Source organism: Dermacentor andersoni, chromosome 2 (assembly GCF_023375885.2).
Source record: "Dermacentor andersoni chromosome 2, qqDerAnde1_hic_scaffold, whole genome shotgun sequence".
Lineage (NCBI taxonomy): Eukaryota > Metazoa > Arthropoda > Arachnida > Ixodida > Ixodidae > Dermacentor > Dermacentor andersoni.
In genome coordinates this window covers 111,904,737-111,929,835 of record NC_092815.1, presented here as the reverse complement: position 1 = coordinate 111,929,835, position 25,099 = coordinate 111,904,737, and the positions used below count along the sequence as shown (strand labels likewise).

General features: G+C 43.3%; 1 protein-coding gene across 1 annotated transcript in view; it reads left to right on the top strand.

Annotated features, from left to right (window-relative positions):
* Window positions 1-25,099, top strand: part of cert (ceramide transfer protein) — a 55,863-nt gene that overhangs the window by 9,050 nt on the left and 21,714 nt on the right. The window contains exons 4-8 of the mRNA XM_050188133.3: window positions 429-530; window positions 10,753-10,934; window positions 16,166-16,264; window positions 21,234-21,323; window positions 23,215-23,289. Coding sequence (XP_050044090.1) covers window positions 429-530; window positions 10,753-10,934; window positions 16,166-16,264; window positions 21,234-21,323; window positions 23,215-23,289 — 548 coding nt within the window. The remainder of the gene's footprint in view (window positions 1-428; window positions 531-10,752; window positions 10,935-16,165; window positions 16,265-21,233; window positions 21,324-23,214; window positions 23,290-25,099) is intronic.

The following is a 25,099-nucleotide window of genomic DNA, read 5'->3' as shown; positions in this document are numbered from 1 at the left end:
GATGATGTGTTGTAATTTTCACTTTCTGTGGTTGGCAAAAAATTGCCAAGGCATTTGACACTGGTTACTGCAATGTTTTCCGACTTTGAGCTGTTTCCTAGCATTGCAAAAGAGTGACCAGGAGTTATTAGGCTTTGGTGATAGTGGCTGCACACATCTTGTCACTATTTTTTAATGTTATGTGTAACTAGAAAAGCGATGCCATTTGGGGCAGGAATATGCACACTGCTCAGCTGGTTTAAGCGCATAATGCCATTTGTGTCATTGACTGACATAAAGTCTAAGGAAACTCCTCCTTAGTAGTGGAATTGTGTAGTATTACTCTGTCATTAGTTGCCAAAGGAACATGCCTTTGAGAGATGCTGTAGTGCGAGGAGAGCAAATATATGTCTGGAACACTGAAGTGCCCTCAAATGCTTTTGGTGCAGCTGAAGAACAGAATGGCCATGATGGTAGTCCGACAATGAAGGATGGAATAGGTGAAGACACAGCATCAAAAACTCTGGAGATCTTGGCATCTCGGTTCAAAGGTAAGCTTCTTTGGTATTTCTATGAAATGAAGTGTGCTGTAGTGTCTTAATATGCAAGTAAAGAAATTCTCAGCTTCTGCACTGTTTTCTAGCGCTGGGGCTGCCAGAAATGTATTGTAGGTGGAGGTTGCCATGCTTGGCGAGTCGCAGATTCGGTGAACTGTTGGATGTGCAGTTTTACAAAAATAGCTCATTATACTGCATTTCTTTTTTTTTTCTCCCTTCTTTTGGGAATATGAAAATACAGCAACATGTAAAACATTTGTTGCAAGCTGTAAAGAACCATTGCCCCAGCCAGGACAAAAATCTGGGTCTTCAACGTAAGAGAAGAGAATTCTATCATGCAGGCTAACCCTGCAACTCCGATGGTATTAAATGTTGACATGGTTAGCTGCAACATCGTCTCTGAAATGTTTAGCGTGGCATGTTGCTCCGTGCCAAGCATATAGGAGGCTTAAGCTTGCAAGTCATGCTGCACTTGCTATATGTTACTGCTATAGTACACGTATCTTGTGTGTGTTGCATAAATCTTTTTGGACGGTTTAGGCTTGCAAAGGAGCTTTTCAACAGTTTGCAAAACTTTTGAAGAAAAATGAAGATAGTTTGCAAAAGGTTTAGGAAGATTATGTGGCATGACCAGCTTTCCACTGCCTGAAATGTATTCTCAATTTTTGTGCAAATGTGAAGAGAGATCTTAAGATTGAACATTGATGTCATGACACTGAAGCTGCATGTTACTATGTTAACATTTAGCTTCTTTGCTGTTTCATAATTTCTTCTGTTTAGTGGTGCACTTCGCCCATGTAATAATTTGTCTCAAATATAGCAGTGCACCTTTGCATGCAGTATACGTGATTTTACTTTGCATATTTAATACTTTGTGAGCATACCTGACGGAGAGAAGCTTGCTTTGTCCGCCGCAAGGGACTGCTTAAGAGGGATACTAAAGCTGATACTGAATCTAGATTGTTAGATTACTCGTCTCAAAGCCTTTTAATTCTGGGCGATTTTCGGGCGACGGAGATTATCACGGTAGGATAGGCTACCCTAATTGCCCATGATATTCTGTTCATTGTTTGTGAACAGACGAACAGGCTAGCTGCATCACCAATCGGGTGTATAGGCTGGATAGGCATGCTGTTTGGTTGCTATTGCCCATCCAAAGAGGCCTACATAGAATGCGTGCCACACTATCATAAGAACTGGAGTTCTTATAGTATGCTCCCACAAGGCTAGAGTAGTGTGGCTGTTTTCTAAGTAACACCACGAGCCATCATGTACGTGTATATGGAACTGCAACCTTGAGCAGAGAAGCCTATCTTGCAGCATACAGCAGGTTCACCTATGCTGCAACAAATTTGTATTTGCATCTGAGGTACCATTTTGAGCACTTCTGCGCTACATTACAATTGCTTATGTGTTGTGTTGCTATTGGGTCCACATACATAAATGTATTGCCCTGATATAAAGTGCTTCCTTCGTGTTGGAATTTAGCACAGATATTACTGTTGAGAAGATATTTGGTTTAAAATTTGTTTGCTGGCAGTATTTCAGTGTTACATTCGAATTAAAAGCAAATATGCGTTGTTTACTACAGGACAGCTGATGAAAATGCTGTTGTCCTCTTTGAGCACAGAGCAGTAGCATGCCATCTTTTGGTGTAAAAATACACTGCTTTTGCTGTGTCACTTAACTGTGTAGCACACTTTCTGCACTTGCGTTTCAGCAAATACTGTTTTTAAGGTGTCAGTGTTTATGTGCACAGCCAATCAGCGTGATCTGTGTCTTATTGTAGTAGTGACAAAGAAAGAAAGGCGTGGAGGAGTATTGTGGCACTTCTTAGCATGATACCTGCAAACATGCATTAAGGGGCATTCCTACATAGCACTGAACCTCAATATACCAAGCTTTTGCACAGGTCTGCCTTCTAAGGGAAAATATAATAAAATAAACATAAAATGTGTAATGAAGTGGGGAGACTCAGTAGTACTAGTAAGTTCCTCCTGTAGGAAAATTCGTTTTGCATGTTGAAATGTAGCCTTTTCTTTTAGGCTTGTATTTTTTGAACGTTGAAGTTGTATGAAGAGACATTTCGTTAAGTTGCGTAGCCTTTATTTTAGATCATGTACCCATTGATTACGTGCACACATTCACACTTTCACGGATGACTGTACACTTGCACAGTATTGCGTTGTGATCGCTGTGGTAGTCGGTCAGAGGCTCTGCCATCGTAACGTGACACAGCCTGCTTGCAAACATGAGATCAATGCAGGAACGATGTTGCGTCGTGGATCTCTGTAGCGTCTTCAGTTTCAGTGAGTAGCGATCTAGCATGAAATTCTCCATCCATTTGCCATGCTCTTTTGCCACATTGATGTTATTCACTGCACACAAGGATCGGCGTACTACGTGACGTTAAAGGGCCCCTCACCAGGTCTGGCCATATTGTGCTGTCAAGCGCAGAGCATACAATGCATGCTAACAATCGTGTTTGTAAAGTATTACATCGCTATGCACCACAGAAAGGTCTGAAATTTCAATCTGAATGCTGTTTTTCCTTTCCTTCGTACATACAATGCATGCTAACGATCGTGTTTGTAAAGAATTGCATCGCTACGCGCCACGGAAAGGTCTGAAATTTCAGTCTGAACGCAGTTTTTTCTTTCCTTCGTGGCGACTGCGCTCCAAACCGGATGGTGACGTACACGTGTCCCTGCGCCTACGTACACATGTTCGCAGTGTGACGTCGATCATAGAGACATGCGACTTCGAGAATTATTCAAGGCAACGCCTGTTATTTGTGTGGTCTGTTCCTTGAATTGACGAACTGAAGTTTAGAGAAATAATAAAACACACAAACATGTCTACGTGTTTTTTTGTTTTACTTTGCACCGAAGCAAAAGAGATGGTACTTCGGCTTCGTCTGCTTGTTCCCACGATAGTGCAGTCACGTCCGCAAGTACCACAACTATGCCATTTTCTACCATGTTCCAGGGCGTGATCATGCTCTGCGATCCACTTGTCTGCCTCAGTAGTCATGTAGCGCTGAATTATAGCGCTAGTCATGTGTCCTCGTGCACAGCGCGCAAAATTGTGCACTACGCGAAACAGACAATCGCAACAGCTTGCGTGCGACGCTGTCAGCGGAAGTGTGCAACAACGAAAAAAAAAAATGGACTGGGCCCATAACATATGCATCATGCGATCCTCGAGGTCTGTAATGGGAGAAAGCAGGGAAGGAATTTCGCTTGTGGAGGCTAGTCGGGGCGAGTGGAAGAGTCTCGCATGGTAGTGGAGCTTGCCTGCTGAAATTATGGGTTTGCGGCACTGAAATATTTCTATCTTGGCTATTAATGAGCCTATTAGAAAAAATTTTGCAGCAGAACGCTCCCTAAAAGACACGTAACAACTTCCAGTGTATAACCGAAATTTGCTATGGGGCCTGATGAGGGGCCCTTTAAGGTCTTCATCGTTTCTTCTAGAAACGTTTCCACATCAGAACGAGACGTGTTTGATCTGATGTACATGCTGACTATCACAATACCAGTAGGCATCTCGACTGCACAAGCGTCCCCCACATGGCCGTTGCTGATATATGGGATCGGCCTTACGTTCGCGTATGACAGCCTCTTCTTCTGCCGTGCGCCGCACTCGCAGCCTACCCAAAGTGATGGCTGGGAATGCATTGTGTGACACGTGTAATGCAATGCAGATATATACAGTTCGTCTGGGTAGAGTGGCGTTCAACAATCTTTCTTTAAGAAAGGGGCTTTGATTTTTTTTTCCATACTTTAAGATGAGCCAGTGTTCACGCACACTTGCTGTCTCCGATGAGCAGGGAAGCTCAATTAATCGCGACTAAGGTGGTGTCGTGCCTAGCTGATGCAACTTGCGCTTCCAGTGAACTTTGTGCGCATGCGCTACTCTTGCTGAGCTCGTCGCTTCGCACTATTATCAGACACTGACCGCCTGGCCAGTTGACGCTGGCGCAGGACTGCGAAGGTAAACTAGTGTTCTGCACAGATGGGTAAGTTGGCTTTCCTGCAGTGCGCTTTCGGCACTCACGGTTGAATCAGTGAGATATAGGAAGCTTCACATTAAAAATACACAAACTGGAGCTGCTCTGGCCATGATGCAATGTAAACAACAGAAAGCCACCATGCCACTTTGGTGATGGTGATGCATTGTGCTCTTATGGAGGAGCATCCAAGCTTCGAGGAAACGTCTTGAGTCATATTGGTTAGGAAAATGGTGTGCGTACAAATAACATACACAGAATATTTTTATTTTTATGGTATTTCTAATTATTCATATTCTACAATGTTTTGTGAAAATGGCTCCGGTGTACAACACTAGTTACAAAACAAAGTAGCAGTTGTGAGTTCAAATCCCCGTAGGGTGCGATGAGGCGTTCGGGTGACACGCTTGACAACAAACGACTGCACACCATTTGGTCATCCTCTCTCGAAGCTATTGGATCGTCAGCTGAAGCGTGTCGCAGCTGACAAAGAAACGCAAGTTTTAGTTGCTAGAAGAGAAGGCTCGAGTTATTGCCCAGGCTGAAGCTGGAAAGAAAAAATCGGTCATCGCAGAAAAATTTGGAATTCCGGCGAGCTCTTTTTCGACAGTATTGAAGAGCAAGGATGCTATAGCCAAAGCGCTAGCTTCAGGGACCTCGGCCTCGGGCCTTGGACAAGGCAGTTTACACCTGGTTCGGGGAGACGTGGGCCAAGAAAATCGCCCTTAGCGGTGATAATATGCGATAAAAGGCACTGGATTATGCCTGCATGCTAGGAATAGATGACTTTATGGAAATCGTAGGTTCGCTGAACAGATTCAAGTCATGCCACAGCATCATTGGCAAAGTTTTGTGTGGTGAAGCCACTTCGGCAGATAGTTACGGGGTCACTGCATGGATGTCAGCCAGCCTCGCAGGCATCTTGAAAGACTACGCACCATCGGATATTTATAATGCCGTTGAGACCGGGCTCTTCTACGAGATGCTGCCCACCAGGACCCTGGATTTTAAGAGGCTGTCTTCCACGGAGGCAAGCGCAGTAAGAAGAGAATAACCGTGCTCCTGTGTGCTTACATGGACGGTTCGGACAAGCGGCCGCTTTTGAAAATGCCAGACCATGCTGCTTCAAAGGAAATCGGAGCCTTCCCATGAAGTATGTGGCTAATACTCAGGTGTGGATGACCCGGGCTATTTTCGGAGAGTGGGTCGAAGCCTTCGACCAGGACATGGGCAGGCAAGGCTGAAAGGTTTGTCTACTTTTAGGTAATTGTTCCACCCACATCATAGAGGATGCCGAGCTGGTAAACGTGCAGTTAAAGTTTTTCCCACCGAATTGCACCTTTATGATTCAATCCCTCGACCAAGGGATCATACAGAGCATCAAGTGGTCCTAACGTGAGCGCCTTATTCAAAGGCTGCTTCTGAATACGCAGTTGGGCCACAAACAAAAGTGGGCATCCTTATGGCGCTCCAAATGATTGCCGCTTTGTGGTGCGCTTTGTGGTGTGGTGGCTGCCGAGTCTTCAAACTCTGAGAACGAACGTAGCGATGGAGACAGGTCATCGTCTGATGAAGTCGCAGCTGCGTGAGCAGCCCTGCAGGAAAGTGGAGATGTGCTCGCCGCTGTACATCCCTACGAGTACATCCAAGCCAATTTGTGCATGGTGGTGCGCGAAGAATTGACAGACCAAGACATTCTGAAGAGTTTCCGGGAAGACCATGTTTCGTTGGGTGAAGGTGAAACAGCCGTGCAACGTGAGCCCGGGCCACCGACTACTGTATTTACTTGATTCTAATGCGCCCGCGATTGTAATGCGTGTCCGTTTTCCGTGACCCCCCCCCAAAAAAAAATTGAAAAAAAGAATGTCCTCGATTATTGGGCGCACCCGTTTGCCGTGACCTGCAGAAAAAAAAGTCTCTAACAGTACTGCACACCTCATTCTTTCATTTTGAAAAACTAAAATTTACTCCCAATGCACTACAGTTGGGATAGAGAGAAAAAGTTGCAGTTTCGCCCGAAAGGTGAAGCATCGATTGAGATAGCAAATTAGTAGACAGCTATGTGAAAAGTAAGGATGGTAGCTTTATCGGCCGCATAAACGTTTAAACATTCGCTTAATAACTAAATTAACGAGCATGACGTCACGTGCACACAAGCAAACAAGAACACGTCTCACTCAGTGACCACGGAAACTCTTATCAAAACGCTGGAGGGAGCAAGTGCTGTAGCTGGAGTGAGTGAATTGACCTTTGTGCGGCCTGTGGCTTAAATTCGAACTAAGCGACAAGAATGCAGCACGGTATGCCTAGATGTGTAGATTCTGTCTCCATCACAGATCGATTTCAAGATAGGGCCGCATGGCTGCGCCACACGCAGCAGCTGCCGGAGTAGAACGTCTCTTGCCTTTGCACCAGTCCCGCATGCAAGTTTCAGGAACTCCGAACACCCGCGATGCAGCCCAATTTCCGTCCATCTCCGCACACATGATCACTTTTCTTTTAATTGCAGCATCGCATGTCTTCGCAGTTGGCACTTCCATGCTGACAGAGCAAACACAGAAAACAGGAATACGGGCGGTGTACTAACCTAAGCACAAGTACTACAGCACATGGAGGAAGCTACGGCAGCTAGGCTTGAAGCATGTACAAAGCAGCCATGTTGAAATGCCGGTGGCAATATGGTTACGCAGATTTAGGGTCATACTCAATTCTATACCGCACACAGTTCTTTTGCCCATTTTATCGGAAAAAAAGTGCGCATTAGATTCGAGTAAATGTGTAAATCGAAGGTCATGCATGCATTCGATACAATCCTCGGCGTTGCATCAATTCCCAAGACAATGCGAGAGTGGTGTTGTGCCATCGCTTGGCAAGAAGCGTGAACAAGCTAAGCTGACCAATTTTTTTAATTAAAGCTTGCTTTTTGCGTCAGCGAGTCACGTATCACCTAAGTGTTTGATAAATCACAACGAATTTCCGCGACAACGAAATTTTTCGCGTGCCTCTTAGCGAGACTCGCTCATTGGCGCTTTCTCAGGGCGGGGGTATGATTTTGTGTGCCACTCGCTGCTCTGCCTTTTCGATTCTGGGTCGTACTCGAACATCCAGGATTCGTCTCCAGTTACGACAGAGTTGAGAAAGTCCGGCTCATTTTGAATGAAATCTAGCAATTCTTGACAGCGAAAAACTCGAAGTTCTTTCTGATCTTCCGTCAACACTTTTGGCGCAAGCTTCGTGCAGACCTTGTGCATTTGCAGATCCTTGGTCACTATCCTTTGTACTGCAAATGTGGACATGTGTAGGGCGTCAGCAATTTGCTGGAAGCTCAATCGACGGTTGTAACGCAAAACTGCGCGCACACAATCCACGTTTTCATTGGTTCTGGTCGTTGTTGGGCGTCCAGGATGGGGTTCGTCGGCGACCTCCTCCCGGCCCTCCTTGAATGCCTTGTGCCACCTCCTGGACTGTGACATTGAAATGCAGTCGTCCTTGAAGGCCTCTTGAAGCATCTGGAATGTTTCGGTTGCATTCTTTCCAAGCTTCACATGAAACTTCATAGCGTATCGCTGTTCAAGCGAATGCTCCATCGCGCCGTGATTTCTGCTCACACTGCTCAGAGTAAACTGGTGACCGGCTGCATTGACGGGGCAGAACCTTTGCCACATTTTCCGACCGATTTTACCCAGGCCGTCCAGCAGGTCTCGGCGGCCCTCGAAAGGCAACGACCGAGCGAAACCGGAGGGAGGCTGCCACCCCAAAAGAGGGGCAGGCACGGTCGACCAAAGGGAATAGTGCGGCCGCAGCCGAAGTAGAGGCGCCACACGCCGCGAAGACGTCATGGCCGCGTCACGGTAACGCCTTCCTAACAGGGGAAGGCTAACCGTTCTGCAGGCATTCACAACAAAGTTTCTTCACTCGTTCACTCACTGCACTGCCGTGGATAGTCACGTCAAAATAAAATCATGTGCATTACTTTCATAATGGATTCTGTATTTATGGTTTAAGGCACACCGCTGATGGCTCTGTAAGTGCATAAAATTCACCCTTGGAGCAGTGCATAAAATGTATACATATTGTGGTCTTGCACTTCTGCTTTTAATCAAAGCCTGCATTCAGCATTGAGTCTTGCATTGCACATCAGTACATCAGTACGACCGACCTGCACCAATTTTCCAGGTCTTTAATTACGTTGTAACACTTAGCCGTGCACCTACATGCTATGGTAGATATTTTGTGGCAGCTCCTTGCTGCCAGTTTAGCTGCGAAAGCACATAATTTCTTATTTCACTCTTTCAGCTGTCATAACATACTTCCGTGGAATTTCAGTAATTTAGGTATATCTCATGATTTAGTTTTTTGTTCTTGTCTATCTTTATCTGTAGAAATCATAAGAGATATGTAAAGTTCTACATGCTCCTGCTGGATTTGTTAGTTTTTAGTTTGTACAATTTTATTACTTCTGGCAATTGGTACTCTAACGAATGTTTAGAGTGACTATTAACTTTTTTATGCATTTCTTGTGAATTTGTGCTTATTGACATATCTAATTTTGACAAATGGTTGCCTGCAATTCAGATATCTTTGTCCATTGGACCCTTTACTTGCTGCTGACTATGGGTCCAAACAGTCTTTTGCATACATTCTGTCATGCAACAAAGAATGATAAAAGAAAGAAAAGAAATATATTATAGACATTGAAATGGTCTTAACTTATTAGGGACTGTTCTGTTCTTATGTGCAGTTTTCGCTATGAAATCTTGATAGCTGAATGTCATCAGCCAGGACTGCAGATCAGTTTAGCATCCCCTTATTTTCCCTACCAGGCTGTAGCAAGAGGGCTGTATATTATCATGCGGTGAATCAAAGTCCAAATGATAGTGTACTGTTGGCACAGCAAGCTGGGGGTGGGAGCCTTGTCAGTGCTATTTCTTGATAGTTTTTTGTTTTGAACGAAAATAACTTTATGATATGTTATCTTCTAGCCAGCACAAGGCAGAGCATTTCATTTTTCTTCATCAATTTATGCGAGACGTGGCAAATATTTGCATCGCATTCTGACCTGCTTGTCGTCATTTTTGTAGCTTATGGCAGAAGGCATTACGTGTGACATAAGGTGATCAGTAAGGATGTTAAAATGAAGCAGGTATTAGAACAGTAGGTTGTAGTGCCTATTGTCCTTCAACCCTTTACAGTGGCAATGGTGATATACCGAGAAATGCTTTATGTTAACCTCTATGTTAAGTATGAGAACCACACTAAAAAGAAAAAAAGAGTATAAAGACATATCAATACATCCTGCTGTCAAACGCAAACCATCTCTCTTAAGAAACATTTTTCTGAGCTTTAGACAGAAATCTTACTTATTCAGGACTCTGAAATTTTTTTTCTCTTGTCATAAATCATTCTGATCAAAAACTTTGACTGTCACTTTATCGTACTGTCAGATATGTTCATCTCTCTTCTGCATGGGCCACCTCAGTACGCAATTTGCAGCTGAAGACACATCAGGAATTTCTTTCAACTTATCAGTATTTTTGTTGCCCATTTTGCTTTCTTTATGTGTGCTATGTTATTGTCACATGGTAATAGCTAGGACAGCCAGGAACAGTTGTTACATTACTAGAAAGAATGCAGTTATCTATAATTTGGGACCCCGCAATCTACTTTTGGTCCAACTGAAACAAAAAGGAAAATTAAGGGAAAATTCTTTTCAGAGGGCAAATAGCAAAATTTGGTGCTTCTTAGTAGCGTTTCAATAGTACTGCAGTCGTGCTGCACTTTTTCTTTTTTTTTACGGCTTATTGGTTAGTATAGTTTGATGTTAACTAAAGAAGCTTGTTAGTATGCAAGGTTCATACTGAACAGTATTCTTACTTGTTCAGCAAGCATATTTTTGCTCTCATTGTGAGAACTTTGGTCTCACAGCAAACAGAAGAATTCAACAAGGTGGCAGTTTTCAAAGTATTCCAGTGGTATCTGGTTCTAGTTAAGATCAACCTGTAATACAACTCACTAATTTGCCTATAAATTGTGCACATATGTGAAATGAAGATCAGTTAAGAGGTACAGCACTCGTCTCATTATGTTTGCCTAAGAGCTTGCTAAAGTTGGTTTATTTGACCTTGGGAAGTATTTCCACGCAGTGAAATCTCTCCAACATCACTCGTGATTGAAATGGTGCCGCACGGTGATGTTTGTATCCAGAGAGCAGCGACCGGTGTCGTGAGCGACGGTCACCCGCGGCTCCGGGAATGCTACCGCCTGTCGACTTCCGCGGTGAAGCCATCACATTCAAGGCCACCACTGCAGGTATCCTAGCTACTCTATCACACTGCATTGACCTGATGGCACAACGTGAAGAGGCCTGGAGACGGAAACTGGAGCGGGTAAGCACTGTTCAACCCACTCATCTCTCTAGCGTGCAATAGTACAGTGTGCGTTCCAAACCGTAAGAGTTTACAGAGCTAGGGATCTGGTAAGAAACAAATTTTTTTTTTGCAGCGATGGCAACCATTTTCAAATTTAAGGGTGCAGTAGGTACTTCTCAGTAAACCACCACTTTGTTCACCTAGATTTCAGAGTGTGGGTAAAGTTCTGAGGCAATTTAGCTTTTCGTAAATTCTCTGCTTCAAAAACTTTTGCGAATGGCTACACACTTTTCAGGCACTCAACATCTGTTTTGGTAACTTAGCAGGAAAGTTGCCTTGGTGACAACTTTCCACCTTTGGAGTCTTGGCAACATTCGCCAGTAAATTGTCCTGGTGAAATTCGTCAAGGTACTTCAGGTCAAGCCAAAGTTCAGTGCCCCCCCCCCCCCCCTCCCGATTTCATCCAGAGACATGCACCTCCATTTGTTGCCACTTCTAAAGATGTACTGAGGAGCTTATTAGTGAGCCATCTGGTTGCATCTGCTTTCCTAGTCAAAGCATAACATTAGGTTCCGATACGATTTTGGAATTTGATGTACTGAAACCTACAGTTTAAAAGGACATTAAAGGAAAATAGTAAGTCGAGCTAGATTGATAGATTATTCGTCTAAATGTCTATCATTGTCTTTCGTGTGCCAGTACATCAGTTCATTGTGTTAGAAATTGCTGCCGAAGGCCCTACTGCTGCTCCTCAATTTAAACTACTTGAACTGAAACGGACTAGTTGACATTGATCTCCATGTGACTGCTCTCTATGCTGCTCTCTCTGAACCAGCCAGCGCTGACGTCACAAGAGAGATACCATTGTCCAAAACTGGTGGGCCACTCCGATTTCCAATTTTTGTCTTTTTTCCGCTTACAAAATCTTTGTTCTTGCTAGGACTGACATTCTTTTTTACAGAAGCCTAATCTTTTAATCTGGCTCGACTTAATATTTTCCTTTAGTGTCCCTTTAAAGAAGAGTGAGGAAGTCGTCCAGGAACAATTAAAACATAAAAACAGAACCCGAAACAAGTCACCGCCATCTTATCACAAAATTGCTTTCAGGGTGTCTACCAAGTTGACATTTCCAAATTCCCTGAGTTTTCCAGGTTTTCCCTGAATGCCATTGCAAATTTCCCTGAGTGATGCAGAACTATGTTGTATGTCAAGACGGACTGAAACCATACCGCCTGATGCTGTTATTCTCTAGTAAGCACACGAAAAAAAAAGGGACTTAATCCAATTTGAATACTAAGGAGCAGTGTTTATGTTATTAAAAAACAGAATAGAAGGCAGGGGTTAGTGATATGCACAGCAAATAAAGTGTCTTCAAAAGAAATTGCAAATGGGGTCGGACATTATCAAATACGAATAAAAAGGAGATGCATATAGAAGCAAATATTTTCTAATATGAGCTATTTCTATCAACTGATAGCAACCTCAGTGGGATGAGGCCCGAACTCTGTCACAATTGAGAGTCTCTCTCAACAGCTCGTAAGTCAACCTCAACAGTCCTAACATACTCTCAGCCCGCGCACGACGCCCGAGTGTTGTGTTTCACTGCTTTAAAGAGTTTATTTTGGTTTGGATGAGGGACACCTGCATCTCGGCATAAGCCAAAACTTTGTTTTAAGCTCAAGCTCCTTCAATACGGCGGCAGCAAGCTTCTTTTCTCGTTTATTCCTCAATGCGTAGGTCACTTCTGTTCTTGTCCGCCTTCCGGCACTCGTTCGCCCCAAGGACCATTTGAAGCATCTTGATCAATTGCACAGTCCACGACCGATTTTTCGAACTCCCTAGGGGCCGCGAAAACGTCCGAAAAATCGGCCAGTTGGAAAAAAATAAATGTGTGTCATTTACTGCCCTTAGGGGCTCAAACTGCCACAGGCACGTTGGAAAACGCTCTGAAGGCCTGTCGGTACACATATTAGGCATACCGGTGCTCGTACTCTGACAGGAAATACCGGGTGCCCGGGTGTTCCCACGCTTGTTATGCTTCACTGCAATACTTTTCCGTAAGCTTTACCAAGTAACATTTCTGTACAGAGGCGAAGCTGACTTTCAGGAACCGGCATTATGCAGCGCACCGTGTTTTCTAAGTTTCTAAGCCAATCGCGAGGACCACTAAAGTGGAGTCCGTGCCATTGCTGACAGCAGCTAATTCTTTCAATAAAAAACTCGGCACCCAACGGCAAGAAGCTTCATAGCGAACGTCGAAGCAGCTAGGCCTAGCGTTGCCGCAGTGGTGGCAACGGGTGCCAGCGGATCTGCGTGCGAGAGAGCCGGTTCGAGGTGGCGAAGTAATCAAAACGGCAGCGGTGGTGCCTTTGATTATTGCCGTTTCGGACCTGCGGTCACGGCAAAATGTCCGGAAAATCGGACGGCAAAGAGTTCTTGCGTCGGAAATTTCACACGTTCTGATACGTTGACTCTATGGGGTACGTGGCGGTGCCGCGAAGCCGTCCAAATTATCGGGAATCCGGAAAGTCGCTCGTTGACTGTACACTGGCAACTCCTCCTGCCGACGACAGGGCGTCAAAGACGATTCATTATGATTCCTGTCAGCTACTCGAGCCAGCATTACCGCGACTTTCGACCCTTTCAATAAAATTGCCGCTAATTTTCCCTGATAGAGGCCCAAATTCCCTGAGTTTTCCCTGACTTTTTCCAGACTACTCAAAATCCCTGAGAATTCCCGGTTTTCCCGGTTTTCCCGGTTGGTATACACCCTGGCTTTTCTCTAAAGTACAGTGTTCTTTCCGGTGACTTGGTGACTTTGTCCACAAGCGTCACCAACACTGTTCAGCATGTTGTGGCTCGAGTTGTATACTACAACGCTGGAATGAAATGCGAGTGAGAGGAAACAGAGCAGAACTCCTTGCACTTGATAACTTGAAATTGTTATGTTTGGTCTAAATTCTCCTTAGCACCAGAACTATGTGTTCGTTGATGAATTACACATGCACTGGCCTCTAAGGGGAGGAAAATGTCCCTCATTGTTTTCTTGCGTTCGCACTATGTTTTGATATGGCAGTGTACGCATTTTAAAGCATTAGTCCTTGCTATTCTGTTGTCTTTCAAACGTTTTAATAATAATGAATGGGCCCTGCCTTATAAAGAAATGTTAGAGGCTTAAATTCCCTCGCGATGAGCCAGAAGCATATAGGTTACCATTTTGATGTATTTTGTTGCTCATTGATTTATGTAAATACAGTCTTTGGCAGCTTCATTATGTCTTATCTACATTAGCAGCTTAGTATTATGTCTTCCTAGCATCACCACAGAATTGTTGAAATTGTTGACACGTGTTGCAGTGCATGTTCTGGCAGACTACATTACAGTACACAGCCTCCCTGCACCATACATTAACGAAATGAAAGGAGATTGTATGTGTACAGTTTTAAAGCTAAGCAGCGTGTTCATAAGTGCATGCATGCGTTGTGCCCTCTTTATTCATAAGAGCATCGCCTTGGCATTCTGCGTAATGTGCATTGCCACTGTTGTCCTGCCATGTAGTAGCTCAAAATTCCACTGTAGCCTCCTGTTTGCAACAGTTTGGAGGTCTTCTTTCACTTTGTTCTGCGCTGTCAACATGTCCCAGGGGGCAAGCTCACTCTGTTATCTTAGTTGACCTCTCGGGTTTCATGGCTTGTGGAGGGGGGGAGCGGGCCCTGCCCTCTCCGCCTGATATGCAACCTTGTCTGGCAGCCCAGTCAGGCAGGCGATCTGATCTTTGCCGGGCGGTGGCAGATGGCAGCGTGGTGCTGCCGCGCCCGCTTCTCCACCAAGCTGACAAAATTCTGTTCCTGCTTGTGCATTTGCCAGATTGGCTGCTACCCGCAAGATGAAGAGGTTTGCTGCAGTGCTCGTGTTGTTCATATTTTCTCATTCTTTTGCTCTGCTTGGTGTGATTACTGTTTTTTGCTGCTTGTGTCCTCATCGTGTGTGCTAAGTTGTATCTTATTTACCTGGACAGATAACATAATGTACATTCTTTTTCATTTCTTTTTTTTTCAAATGGCATCCGTTCAGGCAGAGAAGCTATCTCTGCCTGTACGCATTTTGTTTTGTTTTGCCTCTCATTATCAAGTAGTGACCGATTCCTTACTATTGAAACTGGTACTGTTGGACTTTTTTAATGAGTACTGTATGTAATAGTGATTGGGCATTTGCGTGGGATTTAAGGCACATGTACGTGGTTGCTTCTTGCGTGGGACATTGGCTTTGGAGATCGATGAAAAAAAAAAGTGCTTCCTTACGTAGTTTTTGTTTGTTTGGACAAAGTGTAAAAATCGAAGACCTTCAAGTATACCTATCTCGTTTCTGAAATTTGGGGAAGAGAAGAATATCCAGCCATTGACAGGGCTGCAAGGGTTCTTTTCTTGAAGGAGCATTTACCTTTTGCTCTAAGAATCTTTGTGTCTATAAAATTTAGTTCATAGTACATGGTACGTAGTTGCACAGATAAGATGAAAGTAATTGGTAATTCTAGGACATGTGGCTGCACAACTTCAGCTGCATAGCTTGCTTGAAATTTAGGCTGGCATTAGTAGAGTGAATAACTTAAACAAACCTCAGTGTTTCTGCATATAAACAGGTGCTCGTTTAAGATTTCATACATGCAACAGTGAAGTGTCCTACTAACGTTCATTATAGCTGCAGGCATCTTTTTAAGGCTTGTGAACATTCATTCGGTAAAAGCTCAAGAAAATTATTTTTACAACTTTCATTCTGTGTTTTCATGGCATGACTCCACAAGAGTTGGAGTCGTACATTCATCTATATAACAGACATGTGCTGAAATTTGTTTGTGTCACATTTGGGCACATCCAGATTGGGTGAACAGTAGAGCAGTCTGTGCATGGGGCATACTAGCGGAAGGAGGCATCAAATTTTATTGGTGTGCCTCACTTGACCAGCCAGTTGATGCATTGATTATAATGTGAATCGCACAAGTTGCCACTCTGTGTCAGTAGTTACTGGGGTACATAAACCAACATAATTTTTTTTTGTTAAAGAGAAAAAGAATCTGTCTTGCAGGTGCTTGGCATGTTGAGTTTGTCATAACAGGACACAGTGTTGGGCTTTCCTGTTCTGGGAGCTGTGTCAAAGTTGCAGCGAAGTGCTGCATGTTAGAGTGACGTGGGGAGACTTCAAAAGGAGTTCAGGCATCATCTAAGGAACGGCGGACTGCGCTGTGAACGCAGGAGGTGGACAAGCGCAAGAAGATGGAGGAGGCCTACAAACAAGCCATGTCCGAGGCCAGGTCGCAGCCTCCAGCTGTCCTTGGAGGCCCCGATTATGAGGTGAGCAGCACTTCAGTCATTAATTTATTGGTTCGTCTCAATACGAAGCACCCTTGTAGTCCAGACTTCGGCTGTAGTGCCATTAGGAGGAGGTAGAAATCTTGGTGGGTAGAGGCGTAGGTCAGCACACTCACTCACTCAGCGCACCAACTTGCACTTGCTCTACACTGATTTCACATACATGGGAGAGAGTGCAGTTAAGTGACAAAAGGTGTGACTGGAGGTGGGTATGAACGGGAACTAGTGCTGGGGAGTTTGAGTGAACATGGGAATTGACAGGAATGAGTGCCGACTAGCGTGAGTATGAATGAAAGTCAGTGACAGTAAGTTTGAGTCGGTGCGAGTGACTGTCGGCAGGTGTGAGCTGGCGCGAGTAGGAACGTGGTAAGTGCTGGTGGGTGTGAATTGGCACAAGTGTTGAGCATTAGCTGGTGACCAGTGTGAGTGAAAGCAAGTATATAAACACGGTGCAAGTGAGCGTCAGTGAGCAGGTATGGCCATGAGTGAGTGTCGACAAGTACGGAAGACGGGAATGAGTTTATAGCCTGAAAGAATATTGGTGAGTATAAGTGACCATCCACTTATTGTGCCGACCTGCAGGTAGGAGTGTGTATAGTCATCGGCAAATATGAGAGAGATCATCAAATTCATTTATATGAAGCGACATGCCATCCAACATTTATACAATTTTATAGTAAATTCCTGAGATTTTGAACTTGTTTGCAATTGTCACATTGCCACCAATAGTTCTAGGATTCTTCATTTGCATCCAGTTTAGTGCAAAACTGATTTTAAGAGAATACAAATACAGCTCTCCTATTGGTTGCCCAGAACCTTAATTTTTCAGACCTGCACTACCTTTTGAACTTGCATCTAGCTGTGCCACAAGCTGATAGAGCAAAATGTGCAGCGGCAACCAAATATGTGACTGCTGTTACGTGAATATTTCGGGAATAAACTTCTGGGACATTTACATTGGTGTGTGGCACCGAACATTCTTGCTGCGACTACAGAACAAAGCGTCCATTCCCACAGAATGGTGCTTTTGAATTTTTTTCAGCAGTCAGCAGTTTGAGTAATAAAATAACTTTAGTAAATTTCACCAAATTGTAGTATTTTTGGGCTTTGACTGCAGTGTTCTTAAAATTGTAAGGTTGGCAGGTCTGCAGAGATTACTTGTGATCCATGAATTAGATTCTGACTTGTAAACATTGAGTTGAATTGTATTGAATTTTATTCTCCTTGAACAAATACACAAGGAAGGAGTAGCCACAAAAAAACTACTGAGATTAGTAGCTTGACGAAGTGGCTGCCCCTTTACATAGTAGCAGCAGCAGCAGTAGTTATTAAACAATTTTCATACAAATGACTGCTTTTACACATATGCACGGACAATGATTGCACAAGGGGACATAAGCATTTCGCAAAATACAAAGGAAAGCTTCACATTTATGAGCGAAATACAAGAAAATAGATAAATAAATGCATCATAGCTCACAGGAACTGATCTCGCATTGTTTTTTTGGACAACTGTGACACATCTACAGATTTGTTGGCAAGATTATTGAGCAGAGCTGGAAGAGTAAAAGTGATTGTTTCGCATAGTTGTTTTGAGGAGTAGGTATGTGCCAAATATTGTGGTGACGCGTAGTCTATACGGCAATATTTTCTCTTAATTCTGAAATCTCACTGTAAAAAGAGTTGTTCTTTTTTGTGGCCGAACAGTATGTCTGGCGTAAATGATAATTATAAAAATTATGGACATTTATAACCTTAAATTGTTTAAAGAGTTGTTGCGTGTGAAAATCATATGGGACGTTTGCAATTATTCTCATAAACTTCTTTTGAATTAGGAACAGTCAGTTTAGATTCATCTTTGTTGTATTGCCCCATACTAGGTGGGCGTAGGATAACTGAGAAAGGGCTAACGAGTTATATATTAGTAGTTTTATACGTTGAGGAATGATATGTCTACATTTGTTTAGCATACCCGCAGTTTTGCACAATTTTTTATGAGTTTCGCGGATATGGTCATCCCAAGTTAAAGTACTTGAAGAATGTAACATGTAACAAGTAGTTTTCCTGTTGTAACATTTTGCCTCATTGAACACATTTATGTGGGGCATGTATGTTTAGCTGTTGCCACCTCTTGAAAGCAATATGGGTGTTCATAATTTTTGAGGGGTTGTACATGATCCTCTTCAGGCGCTGTCTCTATAACAGCGCACAGCAACAATAAGCGGTAAAATTGTAAGAAAAAAAAATAATCATGCTTAACTCTTCCATTACCATAAGAAAATAGCCATTTCTTATACGTCTCAGAAAAAAAAAATTGCCCCTACAAATAGTATTCCAGCGCACATTGCAGCATAACAAGTTGTACATAATGTAATGCTTTTTCCAAAAAAACATACACTGCAAAACAAAACATTAAGCAACACATAACAATTCTAGAAAGTGCCATTTTTATGGCCGGTTGATGAAAACGACAATAAAAAAGAAACATAACAATAACATTACTATTGAAGGAAATTCAGAATATGCATTCTAAAGATAAATTGCCAAGGAATAGTGTCTGAAGAATAAATGCTCAGTGCGCTTCCATTTTCAGAGTCAAAAAGACACTAAGACCAGCAACCACTTCTTCGCTCGTGCCATGCAATGAAGCGATGCCTGGTTCTTTGTGAAGCACAGGTGCACTCTACACTTTTCGCACTAAGCATCTGTTTTTTGCTAAAATTTGCGGTTCTTGTAAGACAATCTGCAGTTTTGCCTTTTCAACGTCTTCTGAGGATGGTCTAATGAGAAGTTCAATGGACTTCACCAGTTCATCTGGAGTCACCTCTTTCCAGGACTGATCTCTCTCAGCTTAGCTGAGCAACTCCAGAATTATGCATCCAAGCGTATTTGCTTGCATTTCTTCAGATTGTCTTTATTATCTCCGCAGTGAAGAAAAGCAGAAAGAAATCCTGCGCCTTTGTAAACAATCTTGCACTGCTCCGTAGTGCTGGGCCGAGATGTGCTCTGGGAGGCCTTCTTGGCATGAACAGAATTTTCTTTGCTGCCGATGGCAGCGCTTTATAACCAGATGAAGCATGCACCCTGAAGATTGTCAGCAGAGCTCCGAGGTCACACAAAGATTGGCAGATAAGCGCACACGAGGAAGGAGGTGGCTCAAGGCTGTAAACAAAAATCTTCAGGGAAACTCGCAGATGTTCCAGGCTAACTTAAAACATTGTTGCCATCAGAGCTTGAATATGGTCTGCTGTCATCTTCAGACTCATGGCCAGAGTCCTTGTCACGAAATTTAAGTGCAAGCACTGCATAGTTTCAAGCGGGACGCTTTCCTCGTCCCACAGTCATGCAGGCTGATGCCATGTTAGCGACTTTTGATGTGTGGTAACACCAACAGCGCCCCTTTCCAAGATTTTACAAGAGAAGCGAAACTGAAACCCTTATAAACCGGCTGGAAATGCCAGATTCACATGTTGGACATGTGGCAGACCTTTAGAACTGCACTTTGGTTGAATAAAACTACTCAGACCCCGAACTAAAGCTTACTAGTGAACAGCTGGCGTCGCTTTCAAGTACTGCATCCCTGCTCAGTACTGTCAGATGGCAAAGCCGGCTACGTAATACAATTCTTGACTTGCTTGGGAGTCTTTTGATCACAAAAATTTGATGTTAGTGCAGCTTTATCATGAGCAGCATGCTTCTTTCTCAAGCGTGGCAGAGGGTGACAGCCATGCCCCTTTTCACTACTACATGTGCCCATTAGTTCACAGAAAGCTCTCAAAAATCACAACATCGCAAGAGTGGGAAAATTTAGTTGTTCTAGAAGTGTAGTGCCTGGACTAAGTGACATCACTAAGTCACATAAGTGCATAAAAAACGGCTCCAATATTTCAATCTGCTATTTAAAGCATCGATCATTGGTGATAGATCTGCATAGGCGCAGTCATGAAATAATCAAACCGTGTTGCTTACAGCTTAAAACACTTTTGGTCAGAGGTTATAAGTTGTTTGTGTACGAGTTCTGTCATGAAAAAGGGGATGAATGTCTGGATGCCTGCAGGCACAACCCTTATGAGGTTACACGGTAGGATACCTTATTCTCTTGTGGTTTTTCAGTAATGGACTGCATTGTACAAGTTTCTGAATGTGGCTAGCCACACCCTTTAGGTGCAATAGGTTTGAAATATTTGGTTCCTTTTTCATACCTGAAGTATGAAGTTGATGCCTGGAGACTGCATATTGGGCACATGAAACTTGAAAAAAAAAATGAGATTTCTTGCTTTATACTTCTGTTGTCTGCTTTTTGACAACACTGAAGATGTAATAAAAGTGTGAAGAAAAAGAAATGATTGCTAAAAGGCAAGATTAACTGGTGCCTGAAAGGTATATCCATGGTTTGCTTATGTATGGGGAGGACTTGCGCAATATGCTATGCTGGCCCTGAAGATATCTGTAAGAAAACAAAGAACCTAAGGCTGTGGCAGCAAAAACAAAGGCTGGCTACTTGAGACTATGCGGATGATGCCCACGCCACGTCATGTGATGTTCCCACGTATGGGCAACCCAACACCACAGGAACTTCCACACCGTATGCAAAGCAGGGACAGGAGGCAGCTTTTATCAGTGCCTCCTGCTACGCCTCTAGAATCTCACTTGTGTCATGGGAATTGATCTTTCCTTGCGGTGCACCTTATCAGGGTTCATTTGTCTGTTTATCTTTTGCAATGAATGGCTAACAAAGAACTTACATCAGCGTTATTTCACATGCTGGCTATCCACGCAAAAGACAACCTGTTGAGTAGAGGTTCTTACAACTGTATTGAATTAAGACATGCTCATAGGTACTTGACCCGATGAATTATTTGGAGCAAGTTCTAAGCAGAAATTGTGTTGTTTAATAATTGAGGCTTTTTTTACGAGCCTGCGCTCTTGGGATCCCCCCCTTGTTGTGCAGGAGGGACCACACAGCATGATCAATGAAGATGAGTTCTTTGACGCCATTGATGCTGCACTGGACAGGAATGAGCAGCAGGAGGAGGAACGGGTAAGATGACTTAGTTGAGCACTTCCTCGTTGCCGTTTGGGCATGATGCCTCAGTAAACCTTGGTTGTGCTTTTCTGCACCGTTGCGAGTCTTGGTGATGATATTGTATAGATTTGTCATATGATTTATTTGAACGTTTGTTGTACTGTAATCTGTTATTAAAATGACAATATATATTTGGGTTGAACGGGCTAAAGCCTACAGTCGGCTGCAAGAGTTTATGGGACACAGGTTTCGCAACAGATGTGAATTTCTGCTCAGTTAAGGCATGGCATTTATAATTTAATGGGTCCTGTGTAGGCCACAAAAACTGCTACAGATTGAAACTTTTTATATGAGGTTGTGTGCCAATGTGAGGGTTCACAAGCATTCAGCTTTTTTGCTAACCCAATGTCTTACATTGCTGACTACTGAAATATTTTAAGATTTTTTTATTTTATTTTAATCCCTTCAATGCCCGAAGTTGTTGCAGAAGGAAATGGTCAAGAAAAAAAAGTGCACTTTAACGTTATCACTCGCTTGTTACTGCAGACTGTCTACAGTGACATGGGGGCAGTTGGTATCATTAATTCACTGTCTTTGGCAGCGAGTTCACAACAAGCATCACGCGAACTTGACATGACCGTCCACATTTCAGAATCTTCGACCAGTGGCAAATCACGCCGAACCTGACAATGAAACGGTGTGGACAGCACCTACTCCTAACTGTCGTTGTTGTCTACACTCTGAACTGTGATGGAGTAACGTGTTGCGTGGTCCTTTTGTCTGTTGCGCAAATTGATCTTACGATAACCTACCTGCTGTAGAATTGGGGTAGCCCTTCTGTTTTTTCGAGAAAAAATGGAAAGCAAAGCTTTCTATGCAACAAATAAAAGATTGCCGCAATACACAGGTCAGCTGTTAAAACTGAGAACCTCATTGGTATTCAGTACAACAGAACATCACTAATTCATTAGTTTCAGTGGGATAAAAGCACTTGATTCTTTTCGACAGAAGTTCCATTGGTAAAAAGATATTTTTCAGACCTTCGTATACTATAGCCGAGCAGTAATTAGTGCTGGCATACTAATTTGGTGTTCCCTTTATTATGGGTAGACCGTACTGCATATCTTCATTTCTACGTACCTAAATTACTGATAGCGTGCTACATTCTTGTTATGCAATGCTAGGAAACTTCTGAGACTCTGCAGCACTGTATTTTCTTGCCTAAAATTTGTAAGCAGTAGATTTCTCGAAAAATTTTCTAATTTGATATTCAGTTTGATATTTGGCTTTTGTTCTTGACTCATTTTAAAATTCTATTCAAAATCTACTATTCGACATTCACACACTCCTAGTTGTCACGCAACGTTATAACAACTTCTAGCATATAAGTCTGGGCCAGCTTTACTACTATGGCACAGCACATTTCACCTTCATGGGACACCTGATGAATGTTTGACATTTCACAGCGTAACACTGCGTGTCTTGCCAATTCTTTTTACTTTTGTAAGTCGCATTTGTTGTACTCACATGGCTTGTCGAAATTTGTCCTAGCAGCAGGCAGCCCCCCCCCCCTCCCCCCCTCAGTTAATTTTATTGACGAGCAATAAAACCTTGTTGGAGCAACAGCTGTCATCCTTGACGTAGAATTCATCAGGCGTGACACTGGGATTCGTGTCACGAAAGAATGCTCGTATTGTAGCAATTTCTTGTTGCACTGGTTTCTTTTGTTTTGTGCACTGAGATTGCAACCACCTTTGCTCTTTTGTTGCTTTATTCATATATCCTATAAGTGTCGTTCTTATACAAATGTTTTTCTTTCTTTCTCTCTTGCTGCCATGAAGACTTTTATTATCTTTGCTAGGAAAGTTGCTCAAATAACGTGACTTTCTTTTTTTCTTTCTTCCAGCGTCAAATAAAGAACAGGGTACGCGAGATGCTGCGACCAGCCTCTGCAGCATCTCAACATCCACTCTGGAACGAGGTTCGTGTACTTTGTCATTTCCATCCCACCAAAGGCCTCGCTTGTCAAAAGAACACTTTCTTTCTTTGTTTACATTGTACCAACCACTGTGGTTCACCTTGAATAGACTGGATCATTTTTCTTTTCTCTTATTTCTTTGTTTACCTCTTGTTCACAGCCTCAATTTCTGCCAAACATTTGTACTTGACCTTATTTCTAGAGTAGGGAAGCTTTGTCCCAGATATGACAGTGCCCAACAGCGTAAACAGCATGACAGGTGCTCTTTTTTTTTCTTTTTTCTGTTTTTTTCTGTACTGTCTTCAGTTAGATTGGGAACTTTTGGCTGCATGCACACTCTGTAGGCAACCGCTGGGAAGATCAGTTGTAACGATTAGACTGTTGCTGCTATAGCAATTATCATGACGAAGAAGTCGAAGAAGACCATTAGGTATGCAACACCAGCATTGGTAAGAACCGCCGCGCTGCTAACTTCTCTGCATACTGTGTATTGAGTGCCCTTTGTATACGTTTCCAGATTAAGTGCCGAGTTAAGGGGGGAGGCTGCTCTTAGAGTCAAAAATTGGCACAAATATCTTTTCATGTTCCTTTACTCCAGGGTAGTGTAGAACATTTATTTTTTGCTTTATTGGACTCCTGTATCATCCTTCATTGATTTAGTGTTTGTCATAACGACCATGAAGATGTCGGGAAAGGTTTTTTTCCTTGTTTTCTCAAAGCAGCATTTCTGATGGTGCCACAATTTTAGAGTCATAATATCTCTTGTTCTACTTATCCTATTGCAATAATTACTTTTTATTTTGTCAGAAAGGTAGACAATTAGAGTACTGTAGGCCTATAATATAAACAAATATTATTGAAGAAATTTTAAATGTAATAATCTGTCCTGGCTGTTATTGTCAAACCTCGTTAATATGTAGTCGGCCGGGAACGATGTTTAGGTATGCACTAAACGATGTACGAATTAACCAGTTTAGAAGCTGCTTACCGGCCAGAAAAGAACTACGTCATGATGCTCTCAAACACGTGCACTCAGGCAGACTTTATTTGTGGTTAAGCAGCAAAAAATCGGCAATCATCACTTGCCGCTGTGGTGGCCTTGCTGCGACATCTTCGAACTCGGTAAGGCCGCAAGCGAGTTTGTCCATGAGTTTGTCCCGCTTCTCTGCGAAAGCTCGCATGATGCTCAAAGCGTGCGCCACACCAGATAATGAAGGGCCGTCATCCACTTCCACACCGTCGTTGCAGTCGTCACTTTCACTTGTAGATGGGCGAGGTGCGACGGCGGCAACAATGTCACTAACTGAGGACTCCGCAGTTGTAATGTCGACTTCTCGATAACATAAACACGACGTGCCGCAGCAAAGACCGTTTAACTTCATGACAACACCACAACTGCAAACACACTGGCACGCAGGAACTTCAAATGGGAGTTGTCTAAGTATGCGTAAGCATTGTGCCACTTGCTCATCACGCAGCTCGGTGTCATTATCAATGTTATGAAACTTGATCCGGCCAGTACAAACAAACGACACCGATGCGGCGATACGAACTGGCGCGCACGGCGGTGCAAGGTGCATTGATAACGTAAGCAAAGTACTGCAGGTGGTGGCGCCCGGTGCGCTGATGACGTTCTGATCAGTATAAGCTGTTATTGCTCATTAGCACCTTATCCATCCGCGTCAAAGAATTATGAACCATGGTCAAACTTACACCGACGGCGCCTGCATATATAGCACGGCCGCAGGGACTGTATCTTGAAAACGATCTGCGATGCGGACAGAGAGTGCCAACTGCTAATAGCTCTGTGCGC